Source organism: Astyanax mexicanus, unplaced genomic scaffold, assembly GCF_023375975.1.
Source record: "Astyanax mexicanus isolate ESR-SI-001 unplaced genomic scaffold, AstMex3_surface scaffold_32, whole genome shotgun sequence".
Taxonomy (NCBI): domain Eukaryota; kingdom Metazoa; phylum Chordata; class Actinopteri; order Characiformes; family Acestrorhamphidae; genus Astyanax; species Astyanax mexicanus.
The window spans coordinates 3,905,044-3,925,070 of record NW_026040042.1 but is presented as its reverse complement, the minus strand read 5'-3'; the positions used below and the strand labels follow the sequence as shown (position 1 = coordinate 3,925,070).

At 38.0% G+C, this 20,027-nt stretch overlaps 1 protein-coding gene across 1 annotated transcript; it reads left to right on the top strand.

Moving 5' to 3' along the window:
* Nucleotides 1–2,070: 2,070 nt before the first annotated feature.
* Nucleotides 2,071–13,800, top strand: LOC125789897 (NLR family CARD domain-containing protein 3-like). The gene is made up of 6 exons (XM_049472979.1): nucleotides 2,071–2,092; nucleotides 3,942–5,718; nucleotides 9,400–9,573; nucleotides 9,666–9,830; nucleotides 13,339–13,512; nucleotides 13,600–13,800. Exons 1-6 carry the CDS (start codon nucleotides 2,071–2,073, stop codon nucleotides 13,721–13,723), a joined length of 2,436 nt encoding a protein of 811 aa, XP_049328936.1. The 3' UTR covers nucleotides 13,724–13,800.
* The last annotated feature ends 6,227 nt before the right edge of the window (nucleotides 13,801–20,027 follow it).

Sequence of the window (20,027 nt, the reverse complement as noted above, 5' to 3'; positions counted from 1 at the left end):
CTATAGATCATGAATTATTAATGGCCAAATTAGAACACTATGGCTTTAGAGGAGCAGCATACTCATGACTTGAGAGTTACCTTGATAACAGGTATCAATATGTACAAATAAATCATTTTAAATCTAAATTATTGAAGATCACTTGTGGAGTTCAACAAGGTTCAGTATTAGGACCGATATTGTTCACACTGTATATAAATGACATCTGTAATGTGTCAAAACTGCTAAAATTTGCATTATTTGCTGATGATACCAATCTATACTGCTCTGAGAAATGTTTGGAACAGCTACTGAATACGATGGAAAGGGAACTGACAGTCTTAAAGAAATGGTTTGATATAAACAAGCTATCCCTGAATTTAAGTAAAACAAAATTCATAATATTTGGTAAAAGACAAATAAAAAAATTCAGTTAAAATTAAGATTGATGATGTTAATCATAAATGTTAATCATAAATTATGCTGGCAACAATTCAATTCTAGTGATACTATATACAACTAAAGATATATTGAATCAAAATTAACTTTATATACTGTATTGTTCCTTCATTGTTCCATACATGAGCTATTGTGTGGAGCAGTGGGGAAACACATATAAAACCAACACTAAACCTTTAAATCTTCATATTACAAAAGAAAGCTATAAGAAGTATAAGTTAAAAAAACGTACTATGAACCAACCAACAAATTATTTATTAATCTACATATTTTAAAATTCAGTGATATAGTCAACCTTTAAACTGCACTGTTAATGTACAAAGCACAAAACCATTTACTTCCTATCTGTATCCAGAAGCTGTTTGAAATTAAAGAGAGCAAATATGAACTTAGAGGACAAAACTAAAGAACAAATTAAAAAAATAGATGTATATCTGTTAAAGGGGTTTGGTTATGGAATAAATGTGTAAAAGATTTAAGAATGTGTAGAACACTTTGTAAATTTAAAAGAATGTTTAAAGATAAGATGATAAGCTCTTATAAATATGAGGAATTAACTACTATTAATGATGGGAGGCTCTTATATGTGGATTAACATTAACATACTCCTGTATTATTTATGTGTTTGATATAAGATGACAATAAGATTTAAAAAGGGCAGAGAACATAAGCACTAGCTTCAGAATACACCTTTTCAGTCATTATCAGGTTTGAAACTGAGAATTTTTGATTACTAATTCTCAATATTATTTTTAATATTATTATCATTATTATTTATTTTCTTTTTTCTCTTTTCTTTACTTCTTTTTAATGTGTGAAAGTATGTGAGCACTTAATATTTCTCACTACTGTTATTATTGTCACTTTGTATAAAAGTGTTTATCTTTCATGAACCGAAATAAACTAAACTAAACTAAAAAAAATATTCTGAGAATTTTGAAGAAATCTCTGCAAGTAAGCTGCAGAAAACCAACATTAAACACCCGTGACCTTCGACCCCTCAGGCGGCACTGCATTATAAACTGACATCATTCTGTAAGGGATATTAATCACCACACGGGATCAGGATCACTTCAGAAAACCATTAGTTGAACTTCCTGAACTAAAACTTCCACACAGAGGGTCCTCAGTTCCCGAGCGCTTATTGAGTTTTTAAAGGGAAGGTGATTTAACACAGTGGTAAAAACCATCCCAACTTCTTTAGAATGTGTTGTAGACGATCAGATTCAAAATGAGTGAATATCTGCTAAAAACAGTAAAGTTTATCTTGTTTAAACATGAAATATTTTTTTCTTTTAAATGAATTCAATTGAATATAAATTGAAAAGGATTTGCAAATTGACGTATTCTTTTTTAATTTGTGTTTTAAACAACGTCTCAACTTCATTTTTCTAAATCGTCTTTGAGATGTTCCTGAAAGACTCAGAATGTGAGAAACATGATTTAGAAATTAAAGCTTGAGAGGTTGTTCAAGTTCAACTTCCCAATTATAAACTAATTTACCATCAAAATCACATGAATGTAGAATCACACCAACATGCTGGAAAGGTTGTAGATGGTGTCTGATACTGGTTGTGTTTTAGACTGGATCAGGATAAGAGATCAGACTCACCTGAACCCAGCTGTGTCTCCATGAAGAGTGACCGGTCAATGGGTAAAGATATAACCTTCAGAGAGGACAACAGTTCTGCTGATCTCAGGTAAGGATGACGTGACTCTGGAGAATAAGATGAAAAGACACTTCTATGTTTTCTCTGAATTCTACAACTATAACTTCTATACTAAAACACACTTTAGAGAAAACAATTCTACTAATACAAATTCTAACAAATAGAATCAGTCTGTGTGTGGAGGTGTTTGGTTTTGTACACCTGTGGTAATGGAAGTGATTGGAACCTGAGTTTAATGATTTGATTGGGTGAATGAATACTTTGGGCAGTGTAGTGTATAATCATCACTCTGACTGAGCTCTAGAGATCCTGTGTGCAGATGGGAGAAACTTTCAGCAGATAAACCATCACTGCAGCTCTCCAGCTATCTGATCTTTATGGAGGAAACAAAAACCTCACCTCTGTAAAAAACACATCTGGATTTTACAAAAAAACACCAGACTGTGAGAAACATGATTCTCTGATCTGATAAAATCTAGAATTAACTTTTTGGTGAGCGTGAAGGTTGGTGGAGTGTTGCAGTGGTGGTTGATCTTCTGGAACTTTCTTTCTGTAGATATATTCACAATCACCATTTAGTAACATATGTTAATGTTATGTTTTCTGACAGAGTCCAGAAGGAGACTCCAGAAATCAGCAGAAGAAATATGGACTTCATATTAAAGGTGTGTAGGTGTGACTAATGCCAGAGCACATGTGAACGCTGTAAAATGTGATTTGATGTTTTAACTTTAAATATGAAGTGATATGCTATAAAATAAGTATAATTTCAGATTAGATCCAACATATTACTGTTCAGTTAACTAAATGTAATGTTTATTAACCTCTTAATTAACCTATCAATAAAGAAGAAAGATGCATTTTTAACTCTGCTTATTTTTTATTTAGAGCTGCTTTTATTATTGTAAAATAATAAAAAATAATGTAATAGTAGTTTTCCAGTTTTTGGGCCAATTAGATCTTAAATAGTCATTAACAAAGATGTTTACTTACAGCTTTGCAGAGGCTGAATTTTAGAGGTTTACTTAACATACTCAATAAAATACAGAAATAGTGTACAGAAACATGTGTTTATAGATTTAGTGAGATTGTGTTTGTAATTGTGATTCACATAATGACTAAGTCACACATTAATTTATGATGAAGACCATTTATTAGTAATCAGTGCAGAAATCCAGATTATTACAAAGATTTTACTTCAATATAAATGCAGTCAAAGCTCTAGAGCCACAGATATCACATTATGTTTTCATATTAAACTGTTAAATATTATCTTCTGTTACATTCTGAGAAAGCTCTAACTGCTAGAAGGGCTAGAAATAATATTAAAGAAATCTTGAATTTGCCCTTGTTCTCAATCCAACACAACACATCCCATATCCAAAACATTATATTGACATAAACCACAAATTATTTTATAAAACTATTATCTGTTCATGTTTTACTACCATTTCTTACCATGTGTTTAATCAGGAACTGGAGCACAAAGTCATCTCTCTGGTAAAGAATCAGCTGAAGAGGTTTCTGAAGATGCTGAAGAATCTGGATTACCCAGCATGCTCTGGGAGAGAGGAGGAGGATGAGGAGGATCAGAGTGGTGTCAGAGAGGGAGCGCTGAAGATCACACTGCACGTCCTGAGAAACATGAACCAGACAGACCTCGCTAACAAACTGCAGACCAGTAAGTGATTAGATCATTTACATAATACTTTATATGTGCATGAATTACACTAGTTTCATTTTTTTGTAAACAGCCTTTAGTGACAGCACATTTTTATTATATATTTAATACTTCACCATATTTAATGATATTGCTTTTTCTATTTCTATTAGAACTGGCTCTGTCCTGTCATCGAAAGCTGAAATCTACTCTAAAGGAGAAATTTCAGAGAATTAATGAAGGAATCTCAAATGCTGGAACCTCAACCCTTCTGAATGAGATCTACACAGAGCTGTACATCACAGAGGGAGGGAGTGCAGAGGTCAATAATGAACATGAGGTCAGACAGATTGAAGCAGCATCCAGGAGACCAGCAACACAGGAGACTCCCATCAAATGTAACGACCTCTTTAAAGACCAGTCCATCAGAACTGTGCTGACTAAAGGAGTTGCTGGAATTGGAAAAACAGTCTCTGTGCAGAAGTTCATTCTGGACTGGACTGAAGGAAAAGCCAATCAGGATGTTCTCTTCATATTTCCACTTCCTTTTAGAGAGCTGAATCTGATGAAGACTGAAAAAATCTGTCTGGAGGATCTTCTTTATCAGTTTTTTAAAGACACAAAATACTTAAAACCAGGAGATTATCATCATTACAAAGTCATGTTCATCTTTGATGGTCTGGATGAATGTCGACTTCCTCTAGATTTCCAGAACAATAAGAGAGTATCTGATGTAACACAGTCAGCCTCAGTGGATGTGCTGCTGACAAACCTCATCCAGGGGAACCTGCTTCCCTCTGCTCTCCTATGGATAACTACTCGACCAGCAGCAGCCAATCAGATCCCTCCTGACTGTATTGATCAGGTAACAGAGGTACGAGGGTTCAGTGACCCTCAGAAAGAGGAATACTTCAGGAAAAGGATCAGAGATCAGAGCCTTGCTGAAAGAATCATTACACACATGAAGTCCTCCAGAAGCCTCTACATCATGTGCCACATCCCAGTCTTCTGCTGGATCTCAGCCACTGTTCTAGAGAGGATGTTGGGTGAAGCAGAGGGAGGAGAGATCCCCAAAACTCTGACTCAAATGTTCACACACTTCCTTATCTTTCAGATCAAACACCGCAGCCAGAAGTACCAAAGAAAAAGTGATGTTGATCTTAAACACACTAGAGAGATTATACTGGCTCTGGGAAAACTGGCTTTCCAACAGCTGGAGAAAGGAAACCTGATCTTCTATGAGGAAGATCTGAGAGAGTGCAGCATTGATGTCAGAGAAGTGTCCGTGTACTCAGGAGTGTGCACCCAGATCTTCAGACAGGAGTCTGAACTTCACCTGGGGAAGGTTTTCAGCTTTGTGCATCTGAGTGTTCAGGAGTTTCTGGCTGCTTTATATGCGTTTCTGTCCTTCATCTCCAACAACAGAAATGTGCTGCAACAAAAATACAGTGGATTATTTGGTTTCTCCAAAAAAGGAACAATGTCTGATTTCCTGAAGAGAGCCGTGGACAAGGCCTTACAGAGTGAGAACGGACACCTGGACCTTTTCCTCCGATTCCTTCTGGGTCTCTCACTGGAGTCCAATCAGACTCTCTTACGAGGTCTTCTGATACAGACAGAGAACATCTCTCACAGTAAAGAGGAAGTAGTGGAGTACATCAAGCAGAAGATCAGGGAGAATCCCTCTCCAGAGAAAACTATCAGTCTGTTCCACTGTCTGAATGAACTGAATGATCATTCTCTAGTGCAGGAAGTCCAGAAATACCTGAACAGAGGAGGTTCCAGTGGTTTCAGAGGAGTTAAGCTCTCTCCTGATCAGTGGTCAGCTGTGGCGTTTGTGATGCTGAATTCAGAAGAGGAGCTGGATGAGTTTGACCTGAGGAAATTTGACACATCAGAAGAATGTCTTCTGAGGCTGCTGCCAGTGGTGAAAGCATCCAGAAAGATTGTGTGAGTATTTTCATTATTCAGTGTTTAATCTGTGCTGTTTTACATTTTGTAGCATGGGTAAGTCTATCCTTGTTTATTGATTATTTGTTGAAAAACCGAAAGCGATCAAGCTTAGCAAATAACAAATGAACAAGTGCAGGACTTTAACGAATACCAGGAGCTGGGAGACAAACACTGATTAGAAAATACAGGTTTATTTACAGGGTTAGACAAATAGAGGTACACAGAGAATCAAACAACAGGGAGTAGGCAAGAGAGTAGTTGAGAGAGAAGTAGAATTCAATAACCAGAAATCAATCAAATCTAGAGGATTAGGCAAAGGAGTAAATGGTAAGCAGAACAAGGGTCAAGAAACAGAGAATCAGAGAGTAGAAAGAACGCTTTGTACAGAGCTAGAAAACTAGATAATACGCAGCAACTAAAGAGCTGAACTAGGCCTGGACAATAATTTGATATCGGTATTTATCGCGATAAGAAATGTTTCAATAACGGTGATATCATTTTTGTGGTATATCGATATGTATTATTTACAGAATCTGTCACGGACATGCATTTTTTACTGGCGTCAGCTCGCAGCAGAGCTGAACACAATCAGCCTCCGTAGCTGGGCTATGTCTGTGCGTGATGACGTAATCACACAGGCACGTAGCCAGATAGGCTAGGCTAGACAAGATTTGGCTAGGCTAGGCTAGGCTCGGGTCCGCTATGCATCTAAAATGTCTCGTTATGGAGCCAAACGGAGCTGGGACGAGCGGATCCAAGGCTAAGGTAGGCTCGCCTGGCCTAGCCTAGCCTCGGGTCCGCTCGGTCCACCCACGGGTCCGCTCGGTCAGCCTCTGGTCCGCTCGGTCAGCGGTCAGTCGCGGGTCCTCTCGGTCATACGCGGGTCCTCTTGACAATTTTGATGCAAAATGAATGCCCCTGCCGCTTCCACAAGTGATTAATTGAAGGAGGGAGGTCTAATTCAGTGGTGAGGATTTGTTTCGACTCTCAAAGGTCTGATAAACTTCAGTTTGCTGCAAATTGTGCCGGAGAGTGGAGCCGACCAGCAGCGATAACGTTAATACATCTAATCTGTTCCACCACCTCAAGCAGTTCCACTACATACAATATTTTCCTTATACTGGCTGAAGCACTTTTATAGCTTATGTTGTAACTAAGTTATTTATAGTTGATAAAGCCTGTAGGTTTGTTTATTTGAGGGGAAGATCTTGTTGCTTTTATGTATATAAAGGCTTCTTGTATTCTATATCCTAGTTGAAACACTTATGTTTTGATCTATTAAATTTGTTTACAAAAGAATAAGAAGCTCTGCCTCTGTCGTAATTTAAAGTTATTTTTATTGGTAATAGTTATATTGGCTTATGTTTGACAAGGATGTCATGTTTTTATTTTGCTATATGCAAATAAAATTGAGCATTGATTTATTTAGACTATAAGTATTATAAAGTTTTTGTGAAAGGAGGTTTCAAAGACTTAAATAAAACTGCAGGGATTCTTAGCAGTTTTCTGAGGCCTTCTAAGTATTTATATCGATATCGAAATTATATCGTATCGACCGAAATTAAGGAATATATCGTGATATAAATTTTGGCCATATCGTCCAGCACTAAGCTGAACTAAGGGAGTATTTATACTAGGCAGACCAGCTGGAATAGATTAGCAGTCAGCCAGTAGCTTGGTGATGCAGAGCACTTGAGAGACATGTGACTCTCAGAGTCACTGTAGTTCTGAGACTGAGGCTGCTGGGAAAATGAGTCTTTTGGCTGAGGGGCTTCAGGAATAGGCAGATTGACAGCGTTAGGCATGACAAGGACCTGAGAAAAGAACAAGCCAGTTCTACAAGTATTTCCCAAATTATACTCTTTTGGTGCATTTAAAGTATGAATAATACAAAACCAATTGTTCAAATTTAGGGTGTGTGAGCATTATGTTGCCACAACATTGCAGAATAAAGCTTAGCATAGTTGAGTCTAATTTTTCACAAGAATAAGCTCTTCATTTTTCCAATAAATACACATAATCTCTGGGATTGAAATAATGTGAAATTCAGTACTTACATTTTACATTCAATTTTTCATACATATTTTGATAGTGGTATCAAAGCATGAACATGTTCACAGTAAATAACAAAAAGAAAAACAGATTGACAGGAATGTGTATAGTATGTAAATTAAGTATATTTGAACATGTAAATACAGTGCATCACAAAAGTAAGTACACCCCTCAGATTTCTGCAGATATTTAAGTTTATGTTTTATAGAAAAAAACTGACAAAATGACACAATGAAAAGTAGTCTGTGTGCATCTTATGTAACAGTGTAAATTTATTCTTCCTTCAAAATAACTCAATATACAACCATTAATGTCTAGACCACCAGCAACAAAAGTCAGTACACCCCTAAGAGACTACACGCCTAAATGCCCAAATTGAGCGTTGCTTGTTAATTTCCCTCCAAAATGTCATGTGACTCGTTAGTGTGTCTAGGTCTCAGGTGTGCATAGGGAGTAGGTGTGTTCAGTTTTGTAGTACAGCTCTCACACTTAATCTGGTCACTGAACATTCCAACATGGCAGCTCATGGCAAAGAACTCTCTGAGGATCTTAAAAGACAAATTGCTGCATTACATGAAGATGGCCAAGGCGACAAGAACATTGCCAACACCCAAGATCATCCAGCATTTTAAAAGAGCAGACCTTGTGTTGGTCTTCTGAATAAGCTGAGTGCACGTGCTCAGCGTCACGTCCAAATGCTCTCTTTGAAAGAAAGACACAGGAGTGCTGTCAGCGTTGCTGCAGAGATTGAAGAGGTGGGGGGGTCAGCCTGTCAGTGCTCAGACCGTATGACGCACACTACATCAAATTGGTCTGCATGGCTGTCACCCCAGAAGGAGGCATCTTCAGAGGTCTATACACAAGAAAGCCCACAAACAGTTTGCTCAAGCATGTATCAGGTGAGGAGTACAAAGAAAAGTGTCTACAGTCAAGCATGGTGGTGGGAATGCCATGGTCTGGGGCTGCATAAGTGCAGCAGGTGTTGGGGAGTTACATTTCATTGAGAGACACGTGAACTCCAATATGTAGTGTGAAATACTGAAGCAGAGCATGATCCCCTGGGTCTCAGGTCAGTGTTCCAGCATGATAATGACCCCAAACACACCTCTAAGATGACCACTGCTTTATTAAAGAGGCTGAGGGTAAAGGTGATGGACTGATCAAGCATGTCTCCAGACCTAAACCCAGTAGAACATTTTTGGGGCATCCTCAAGCGGAAGGCGGAGGAGCACAAAGTCTGGAATATCTGCCAGCTCTGTGATGTCGTCAGGGAGGAGTGGAAAAGCATTCCAGTGGCAACATGTGAAGCTCTGTTAAACTCCATGCCCAAGTGAGTTAAAGCAGTTCTGGAACATAACGGTGGCCACACAAAATATTGACACTTCAGGAACTTACACTAAGGGATGTGCTCACTTTTGTTGATTGTGGTTTGGATTTTAAATGAAGAATAAATGTACACTGTTATATAAGCTGCACACAGACTTAATTTTTACTACTTTCAAAGTCAAAGTGTAATTTTTTCAGTGTTGTCCTATAAAGTATTATACTTAAATATCTGCAGAAATGCGAGGGGTGTACTCGTGTACTAATTCTGTTCTCTGAGGATTTTTTTCTTTCTTTCTGCAGGCTGTATGACTGCAGTATTACAGAGAAAGGCTGTGCTGCTTTGTTTTCAGCTCTGAAATCAAACCCATCCCACATGAAAGAGCTGAATCTGACCTACAGTAAACCAGGAGATTCAGGAGTGAAGCTGCTTTCTGAAATACTGATGGATCCATTCTGTAAACTGGATAAACTACAGTGAGTGTTGTTACTTTTGATTTTCTAAATTCTTTGCATTTCACCATTGCTTGTGTTTAGTTATAATATGAGGGATTTTCTTCTCTCTACAGGCTGGAATTCTGCAATATTACAGAGAAACACTGTGCTGATCTGGTTTCAGCTCTGAAATCAAACTCCTCAGAGCTACGAGAGCTGAATTTGAGCTACAATAAACCAGGAGTGAAGTTTATCTCTGATTTACTGGAAGATCCATGCTGTAAACTGGAGAAACTACAGTAAGTACTACCCTGCAACCTAACATGAAGTAATATTCATTAAAATCTGCTCTTGATTATCAGATCTCATTCCTATAAACATGCATTATACACGTTTATCTACTGAACAGATATATTATGGTCACTGTACTGGGACACATAGCAGTACACCTGTACATTGGTAGCAGTGACCACAATCATAAACAGACTTCAAACAGACTTTAAAATCAATTGATTAGATTTTATAATGTTTTAATATAGTCATAGGTTGTTTTTCAGAATTTGACACCTCTATGAATTTCCAACCAATTCAGAGCATGAATTGGCCAGGCTACAGCCTCAATTAAGATGGGGTAGTTTTAATAAAGTGTTACACAAGAGGAAGAGTACAAGCGCAGTCCTTGTGTAACGATATACGTGAAAAGGGGCGAAAGTGTCTGGTATGAATGGAGGAATTCACAGTTCAAGTATTTGTAGGTGTAAATTTTCATACATCAGACTATTGTATCAGTAATTATCATATAATTACATATAAACATATATATATATATATATATATATATATATATATATATATATATATTTTTTTTTTTAATAATATAAAATAATTTATACATTTTCAGATCTTCAGTAGCAGGGAACAGGGACGACACAGCACTAGGCCTGGACAATAATTCGATAACGGTATTTATCGCGATAAGAAATGTTTCAATAACGGTGATATCATTTTTGTGTCATATTGATGTATTATTTACAGAAACACGGCTCGGCCGCGCTCCGGTCGGCTCCTAAAATCTCTCGCACTGAAACTCCCCTAAAATCTCTCGCGCTGAAACTCGGCCGTGCTCCAGTCGGCCCCTAAAATCTCTCACGCTGAATCTCGGCCGCGCTCCGGTCAGCATCTAAAATCTCTCACGCTGAAGCTCGGCCGCACTCCGGTCAGCATCTAAAATCTCCTTTTAAAATCTCCTAAATTTCCTTATTCTGGCTGAAACACTTTTGTAGTTTATGTTGTATATAAGTTTATAGTTATTTATTATATTTATTATATATATTTATAGTTATAAAAGCCTATAGGTTTGCTTATTTGACTGCGATATCATGTTCCTTTTATGTATATAAAGGCTTTTTTTCCTTATCCTGGTTGAAGCACTTTTGTTTTGATCTATTAAATGTGTTTACAGAAGAATAAGAAGCTTTGCCTCTGTTGTAAATGTAAAGTTTTTTATATTAGTAATATGTACAGTACAGGCCAAAAGTTTGGACATACCTTCTTATTCAATGTGTTTTCTTTATTTTCATGACTCTTTCATTTCATGACGCATTGAATAAGAAGGTGTGTCCAAACCTTTGGCCTGTACTGTATATAGGTTATAGGCTTGTGTTTGACAGAGATGTCATGTTTTTATTTTGCTATAAGCAATTAAAAGTGATCATTGGTTTATTTTGACCATTTCTTATTTCTAAAGTATTATATAGTTTTTGTGAAAGGAGGCTTTAAAGACTTAAATTAAAATTTCAGACAGTAGTGCATAGATTTTCATTGCAGGGATTCTTAGCAGTTTTTCTGAGGCCTTCAAAATATTTATGTCGATATCGAAATTATATCGGATCGACCGAAATTATGGAATATATTGTGAAATAAATTTTGGCCATATCGTCCAGCACTAAGCCTTACTGTACACTAGGGTTGCAGCAGTAACAGCGGTAACCAGTTTTTTGATATACCACGGTATTAAAATGCATGATTATCATTTGGGCATTTGCTTATTACCAGTAAAAGGTAAGCGAGTTGAGAATCTCTCCTATGCATGCGCAATTCCGCTCTGAGTGGGACCACTGTGGATACCCTCAAAACAGACGTGAGGATGGGAATGCCATTGTGTGGAACAATGTGGCAGCTAAAGGAGGAAATACCTCAAACTTGTTCTCTCGTCTCAGAAAACACCTTCGGTCTCTGCAGATCAAAATAGATAATCCTAGCCAGAAATGTGTGGAATCTCAACGGAACCTGTCTGTTTATTCCTCAATCCACGTGGTAAGTGTGATGGGTAGTGCTGCTCCACGGACTGCCAGCAGGGGTACTGGTAGACATAGGGGCGGAACTGGTAGAGTGGGATCCCAAAACTCCAACTCCCAGAATCCCTGGCGATGATCAGCGTCAACCAGCTGCACCTGTGCACTACCCTTTATAAACCTCAGTCAAAACAGACCTCATTGTTGCACCTTTACAGTGACCGGTAACAGAGGGTTTAAGAAAAGAAAAGAAAAGGTGATCTCAAAAGGAGGAGAGATTTGAAAAAAAAGCCACACAAAAAATAAAATAAAAAATATGTCTCAAAAGAGAGCAAAAAGAGAGGACTGAGCGGTGCTCAGCCAGTTTTGAGTTTGGTTGTGTTTTAGTTTGGTTTATTTGAAGTGGAAAGCTGTCTTGTGTTGGTAAATGCCATTTTGTGGCATTTCCTTTGTTCTGTTTGCCGTCTTTGTCCACACCTCTTGTAGGGTATTTTTCCCACCCATTTTCCAGTTTCCTTGGTGAAACAGTTGCTTAAGCACAACACCTATACAATTATTATTTCAAAACCATTACTAGAACTGAATAATAAATAATAGAACTATATCCTTAGAAGTATGTACTATATATATATATATATATATATATATATATATATATATATATATATATATATATACATATATATAATCATTTGTCTTGAACATCCCCTTCTCTTGCAACCCTACTGTACACTGTACACTTACTATTACAGGAGCAGCAATTTTTGGGTAATTTCTTGTAAACAGAATGCAGAATGGGGAGGGGACAAAATATTGTAATAAATGACATCAGTGTGCTTCTCTAACTATCCCTGAGTGCTCATGTTGGTTTTCCTGGGTGTGTTTTCTAGTCATGACCAGCTTCCGATGGAGATTTCAGAACAGCACACTCAGTCACACATTGTTAAACTAAAGAAACTCAGAATTACAATTAAAGACCAAGTTGACCAAGCTACAAAAAGAGCTCAACGGAGTCCTCACTAATAATTCTACTCTTTATTCTGTGTAATTACACATTCTCACCAGAGAGGTCCCACAACGAACACTTTAAGTATTCTGTTGGAAAGATATAACATGAACAAGCAATGCCTTTTATACCAGTCGAGGAAATATGTTAATGTTTTGTGGTGAACAGAATCAAAAGCTGCACTTTAACTCAATAAGAAGGATGTTTAGGTGTAAAGTATTAGCAGAATGCAGAAGCTCATTGAAGACTCTGAATAGAGCGGTCTCAGCTTTGTAGTGTGTGTGAAATCCATCTTACAAAGTATGCTAATCCTACCACCTAATAAGAAAGCTAACAGAACCACAAATACATTTATCAGATGAGAGTGAAATTAACCTTTTATACTGCTACAGTTTTAAATACTGTTCAATTATCTGACTAACCTCAGTGTCTAAACATGCTCTGTGTAACACAGTATAAGTTAAATGTGTGTTAAGCTGTCAGTGAGATTTGTCCTTCTCTCTACAGGCTGGAATTCTGCAGTATTACAGGAGAAGACTGTGCTGCTCTGGTTTCAGCTCTGAAATCAAACCCCTCCCACCTGAGAGAGCTGAATCTGAACTACAATAAACCAGGAGAGTCAGGAGTGAAGCTGCTCTCTGATCTACAGAAGGATCCTCACTATAAACTGGAGAAACTACAGTGAGTTTCTGAATTCCTATAATTTAACAGAAACATGAACAATAAAAGTAGATTAAACCAGTTAAAATTACAATTTTCTCTCCAAAGGATCTGTGACTCTTCACAATTACGTGAACTAAATTTAAATGAGAAAAGGATAGGAGATTCAGGAGTGAAGCTGCTCTCTGATCTACAGGAGGATCCTCACTGTAACCTGGAGAAACTACAGTGAGTACTGAACTACACACCTGTGCACACACACCTACAGTCACTGTGTAATATCAGTATAATACATACATTATAATTCCAGTTAACATGTAATTATTAAGAAATCTGAAACACAAAACTTAGCCACAGTGGAGACTTTTACCAAAAACACAGCAGGATTTTTTCTGGGTTGGACTGAAGTGGTGGGGTTCAGTAAGGAAGCACTAAAGATACAACATTTATGAAGGGCCATTGTTAGCAGTGTCTGAGCATTAAATTACTCTTCCCCATCAGAATCTGAAATACTTGATTGATCCCAGAGGGAAATTTCGGTTGTTACAGTTGCAACCATTCATGTAAACACTACAAAATTCTCTACCCATTTAATCTACACAATAAAATATTATACAAATACAAATATAATAAAATAAAATGACCGTAGTTGTAATAATACAGAATTTCCTGTATAAAAATTCTAATCATTGCACCTCTTTTTTATAATTACTATTACTCAAATGCAAAGAATAATAATAAGAAATGTAAGTAGAGGAAGAAGCACCATAGTGTCACATGAGGGAGGAGTTTTAGAGTTTTATCACCACAGGTAGGAAAGACCTCCTGTGGCGCTCTGTGCATTTTGGCAGAATGAGTCTTGCACTAAAAGTGCTCATGTGACTCACAACTGTGTCCTATAGTGGGTGGGAGAAACTGTCCATAATGTCCTGCAGCTTAACCAGCATCCTCCTCTCTGACACTGCCCTCAGCAAGTCCAGCTCCACACCCACCACATCACCAGCTTTACAGATCAGTTTGTTGAGTCAGCTGCTGCCCCAGTATGGAGGATAGCCCTCGCCACCACATATGCCGCAGAAAATACAGACGACTTTGGCCCTTCCAATAAAGGTCATCAGTGTTCTTAGCCCAGGCAAGTTTATTGTCATTGTACACTCCCAGATATCTGTAATCCTCCACAGTGTCCAGACTGACCCCCCTGATGACCAGGGGTCAGCAGTGCCTTGTTCCTCCTCAGATTCACCACCGGTTCCTTAGTCTTTTTCACATTGAGCTTTAGACTGTCACCCTGCACTCATCCTCCTCACCCCTACTGATACACCCAACTATTGCAGAGTCATCAGAAAACTTCTGAAGGTGGCAGGTCTGTGGTGTAAATGGTGAAGATGAAGGGAGAGAGGACAGTTTCCTGTGGTGCTCCGATGTTGCTAACCACTCTATCAGATACACAGTGCTGCAGGCGTACATAATGGGGTCTGTACAGATAGTCTACAATCTAGGACACGAGGGAGGTGCCTACGTCCATTTCATTTAACATCAAACAACAGGCCGAATGCTGTTAAAAGCAGTGGAGAAGTTGAAGAACATGACCCTCACAGTCCTGACTGTTCTGTCTAGGTGAGCATAAACTCTGTTGGGCAGGTAGATGATGGCATCCTCAACTGCCAGGAAGGGCTAAAAGGTAAACTGAAGGGGTTTCAGAAATGGCTGGACCATGGGCCGGAGCTGCTCCATTAGCATACAGCAAGTCCAATGTTCCTTCCTCTCTGGTAGGACAGTCCACATACTGAGAGAGTGTGGTAGTGCCTTAGCTATTGTGACGTGGTTAAAGTCACCTGATATGGCATTAACAGCAAGCTGGTGATGAGATTGAAGATGTGTCACTGTTGAATAAATGACATCACCCGCCGATGTTGGGTTGGCAGAGGAAGGAACATAAACAGCCACATTGGGAAAACTCCCTCTGTAAATAATATGGCTTCAATAATAAGAATCCAACAGCCAGTAGCTCAATGTTCAGACAAAGCAGTCATGTTGCTGTGCAGCGCTGGAGGAGAAGAGTGAAAGAAGCACTTTTATGGTGAAAAAACAAACCAAAACTCTCTCTACTACCATGATTTGAGAGGGCACAGTTTCACTAAGTTGCCTTGTCAAAATGATATTGGAATGATAAACAATAATTAAAAAGAAGCAAAAAACACGAACAGTTGCTACTATAATTTCATTATTCAGGAAAAAACATCTATTCAAATAATCCTGGCCCTATGTGAAAAAACAAATGCCCTCTAAACCTAATAACTCGGTTGTGCCATCCTTAGAAGCAACAACTGAAATTAAGAGTTAGTCCTAACTGTCAATGAGTCTGTTACATCTCTGTGGAGGAGTTTTGCTCTTCTTTACAGACTTGTTATAATTCAGCCATGTTAGAGGGTTTTTGAAACATGAACAGCCTATTTAAGATCAGCCACAGCAAAACCTTCAAATCAAATTAATTTGTATAGCGCTTTTTACAACTGTTGTTGTCACAAAGCAGCTTTACAGAAACATGATCACAGGACGAAGAATCAGGCAAAACATTAAATAGGAAATACAGAATACAGAAGCCCCAGCGTGCACGGAGGCAAGGAAAAACTCCCTTAGAGCTGGAGGAGGAAGAAACCTTGGGAGGACCAAGACTCACATTTAAGGGGGGATCATCCTACCACTGGTCAAACGGCTTTTAAAGAAAAAAAAAAGTCTTAATACGTCCATATAGGTTTTATGTATTCGGGATTATAGCAGGGCCACTAATGGAAGCAGTTAGAGTTCATGTAAGCATATGTGATCAGTAGTGGAGAGTAAGATGGACGATGAGCAGCTGATCTGTGGTGGGTGATGGAGAAGAGCTGACTTCAGAAACTTCCATCAGTCTGGCCGGACAGGAGACATGAGAGCCTGAGGGTCCAACATCCATCATTATTGGGTCAGACAGGTGGGCAGTCAGTAACTCGGAGGAGCAGAGAGATGGAATTAGTTTTAACTGGATTTATGTAAAACAGAGAATATAAAACAGTATCAGAGTGTGGCTAATGACTCCCGCAGATCTAAATAAAACAGCCTAACTAAAGGCAGAGAGCCAGAAGGTAACATAGACACGGAGGCACCCTGAAACACCAGCATCCACCCACTGCACCGTCCACAAACCTGAGTGACCGTGTGCAGTGGGAGAACAACAGCACCAGCATCTCAGTTTACCACAATTCCATATGTCCACGAACCCATGGATCTGCAGCCTTATCTAAAGTGAAAAACATTAATTACCAAAAGCTAAACTAAACATGTAACTTTTCAGTCTAGACTTAAAGATTGAGACTGTGTCTGAGTCCTGAACATATTCAGGGAGATTATTCCAGAGTTGAGGCGCTTTATAAGAGAAAGCTCTTCCTCCTGCAGAGATCCTCTGAATTTTAGGAACTATTAAGAAACCAGCACCCTGAGATCTAAGTAATCGCGGTGGTTCATAATAGGAGATGAGATCTCGTAAATACTCAGGAGATGAGCCCGTGTAGGGCTTTATATGTTAACAGGAGAATTTTATAGTCTATGCAGAATTTGACTGGAAGCAGTGCAGTGCTGATAGGACTGGACTAATGAGCTCAAATGTTCTAGTTTTATTAAGGACCCTGGCTGCAGCATTTTGAACTAGCTAAAGTTTATTTAATTACTGCAGTAACATCCTGACAGTAGTGCATTACAATAATCTAGCCTTGAGGTAATGAAGGCATTTACTCATTTTTCGGTGAAAAAAAGCTGTTCTAGTAACATTAGATATGTGTTTATCGAATGCTAGATCTGAATCTATGATAACACCAAGGTTTTTAGCTGCTGCACAAGGTGTGACGGAGAAGTCGGACAGATTTAACATTAAGTCTGACCATTTATTTCTAGCAGCTTTGAATTTCTGTTTTATCATTATTTAATAGGAGAACATTGTGAGACATCAATGTTTTCACATCTTTTACACATTTCTCGATTTTCTTTATTCTCACTCACATTTCTTGTTCAGAGGTTTAATTACCGCTGTTTTAATTACTTTGGGTACATGCCCCAGGGTAAACGATGAGTATACTATCATTAACAGAAGTTTGATTATATATGGCTGTACCTGTTTTAGTCATTTTGAGGGAACTGCATCAAGTGTGCTGGTTGTGCTGTTTGATGAGGAGATAATTTTCTCTAGTTCTAGCTGTTGAAGTGGGTTAAAAACTCATCATAACTTCAGTAACTGAGTTTTGTCCTATATCAGCCACACCAGATGACATATTTATCTGTTGAATTGTATCCTGAATGTTTTCAGTTTTCTATCAAAGAAGTCCATAAATGCGTTGCAGGTGTGAATGGCTGGAATCTGAGATTCAGTACCTGCCTGGTTTTTAGTTAATTTGGAAATAACACTAAAGAGGCCAGATACGCTGAGTGGGCTTTATTAAGTTCTTTCTATATTTGACAAGACTGCCTTTCCATGCAGAATAGAACACTTTCAGTTTAGTTGATCGATATTATTATAAATTTTGTACTAACTGCTATAAGGTACGACTTTGATTATTGTACCATGGTGCAAGCTTTTTTGTCTCTCTTTTTTGTGTTTAAGGGGTGCTACACCATCTAAAATAATCATTTTATTATTATTTTATTTCTAAACAACTAATTAGCTTGTCTAGTTCCAATGAGTCTGCTGGACAGTGTACTAGAGTTGAAAATCAGAAAGGTTAACAGTAAGTGACTAAGAGAAATCAGAATTTGCAAATTTACTAAACAATAATGATAGAGGCAGCTGTGTGTGTGTGTGTGTTTGTTAGGGAGGACTTTATCTGTATTTGTTTTTTTTTATACATAGGCAGATTTTTAATTTGTAATCAAGCAAGAAAAAAATGTTCACTGAGTAATAACAATAAGAAAAGAAATAATAGTACATAAAATATACTAATACACCTCCTTCCTAAGGGGTGTGTGTTTATATGTCAGTGTTTCTAATGGATTATCATTTCTCTCTCAGGCTGCAGGAGTGTAATCTATCAGATAAAAGCTGTGCAGATCTGACCTCAGTTCTCAGCTCAAACTCCTCAACTCTGAGAGAAATGAACCTGAGTCGTAATAAACTGCAGGATTCAGGAGTGAAGCTGCTCTCTGCTGGACTGAAGAATCCACACTGTAAACTGGAGAAACTGGAGTAAGATCATCAAAATACAACAAACAGAGCATCTCACCTTCACACACACACACACACAAACACAAACATGATCTCTTATGCAAATTAAATTAAGCAGGTGTGCTCGGTCCAGATTAGGCCGCCGATATTTGCAAAAAATGCGTATCGGAATCGGATCGGAAGGCACAAGAAAATGCCGATCCATACTCCCGATCCAGTTTTTTCACAGTCCGATCCGGGTTTTCCAGCGCACTCATTTAGATAGTCCATTCCAGATTTTGCTGTGTTTTCGCCAGTGAGAGTAAAATCCGGTCCGCATTTTTCAGCACACCATAAGCAAACGAGCATAGCATCTACCCGGGCCGGTAAAGATGAACTCCGGTCAGACCGGCTGGAGGCAGCGTTAGCTCCCTTTATGAAGAGTTTTTTCTTTGAATTTAATAAAGTTTTCTCTCTTAACATTATGATGTTTGCTTGTTGTGTTTTTAGTGTCATTATGCTTATTGTAGTATCACATCTCAACTAGTGGGTATGGGTAAATTTCACAATTATTTGCAAATAAAGTTTATGAAACATGTTATGTTTCTTATTTATGCAACTAAAAGGTAAAACTGTGTGAAACGTAGCTTATTTTGATCATTTAGCTTTAATTGCTTATACAAAAATATTTATTATATTATGGTTACATTACTAACACAGGAGCAGGCTGACACCTGAGCATACTGAAATGCTCGTCTTTGTAAAAAAAGAATCTCCCCATTATGCTCGGACTGCAGGCAGGGCAAACAGTTGGAATTGAAGGGAGTGTGTAGATGGGATGGAGCAGCAAAGTGTGGAGGTGATTGGGGAGTAGAAGGCATTTTGCTTTTAAATAGTTTTCATTATTTGCACTGATTTTTTTTAAGCTTTGGTTTACACTTGTTCAAGAGCACTGATGAGTACAGCAGTCAAGAGTACTGATGCTGTTAATAGACTATTTTCTATTCAGTTTGTGTGTTTTGCTTTTTTAATACAATTTACAATATTATTTGCACTTACGGCTTTTTAAGCCTTGGTTTACTGTCGCCATTTCTGTTTGTTATTTATTATTTTGTCTATTTTGAGTTTATTAATTGCTAAATAAACAGGTCAGTTTCTCCTTACCAACCATTGTGTATTATTCAAACAAACCTAATTCAGCTGACTACTTGTTATCAAGAGTAAAACGCTTTTCAACATGAGTTTGACAACAAAGTAAGTTGGCTAAATAACTTTAAACTTTAATACATGCTCGGATAGGCTGGTATCGGTATCGGCCGATATCGGTATCGGATCAGAAGTGCAAAAAAAAAAATCGGTATCGGATCGG

What these genes read in the sequence shown, in the direction of transcription:
- LOC125789897 (XM_049472979.1), top strand. Translation starts at nt 2,071, where the DNA reads ATGAAGAGTGACCGGTCAATGG. An exon ending in AAAGCATCCAGAAAGATTGT is followed by an intron (nt 5,719 to 9,399) that starts GTGAGTATTTTC and finishes TTCTTTCTGCAG; the next exon opens with GCTGTATGACTGCAGTATTA. An exon ending in TGTAAACTGGAGAAACTACA is followed by an intron (nt 9,831 to 13,338) that starts GTAAGTACTACC and finishes TTCTCTCTACAG; the next exon opens with GCTGGAATTCTGCAGTATTA.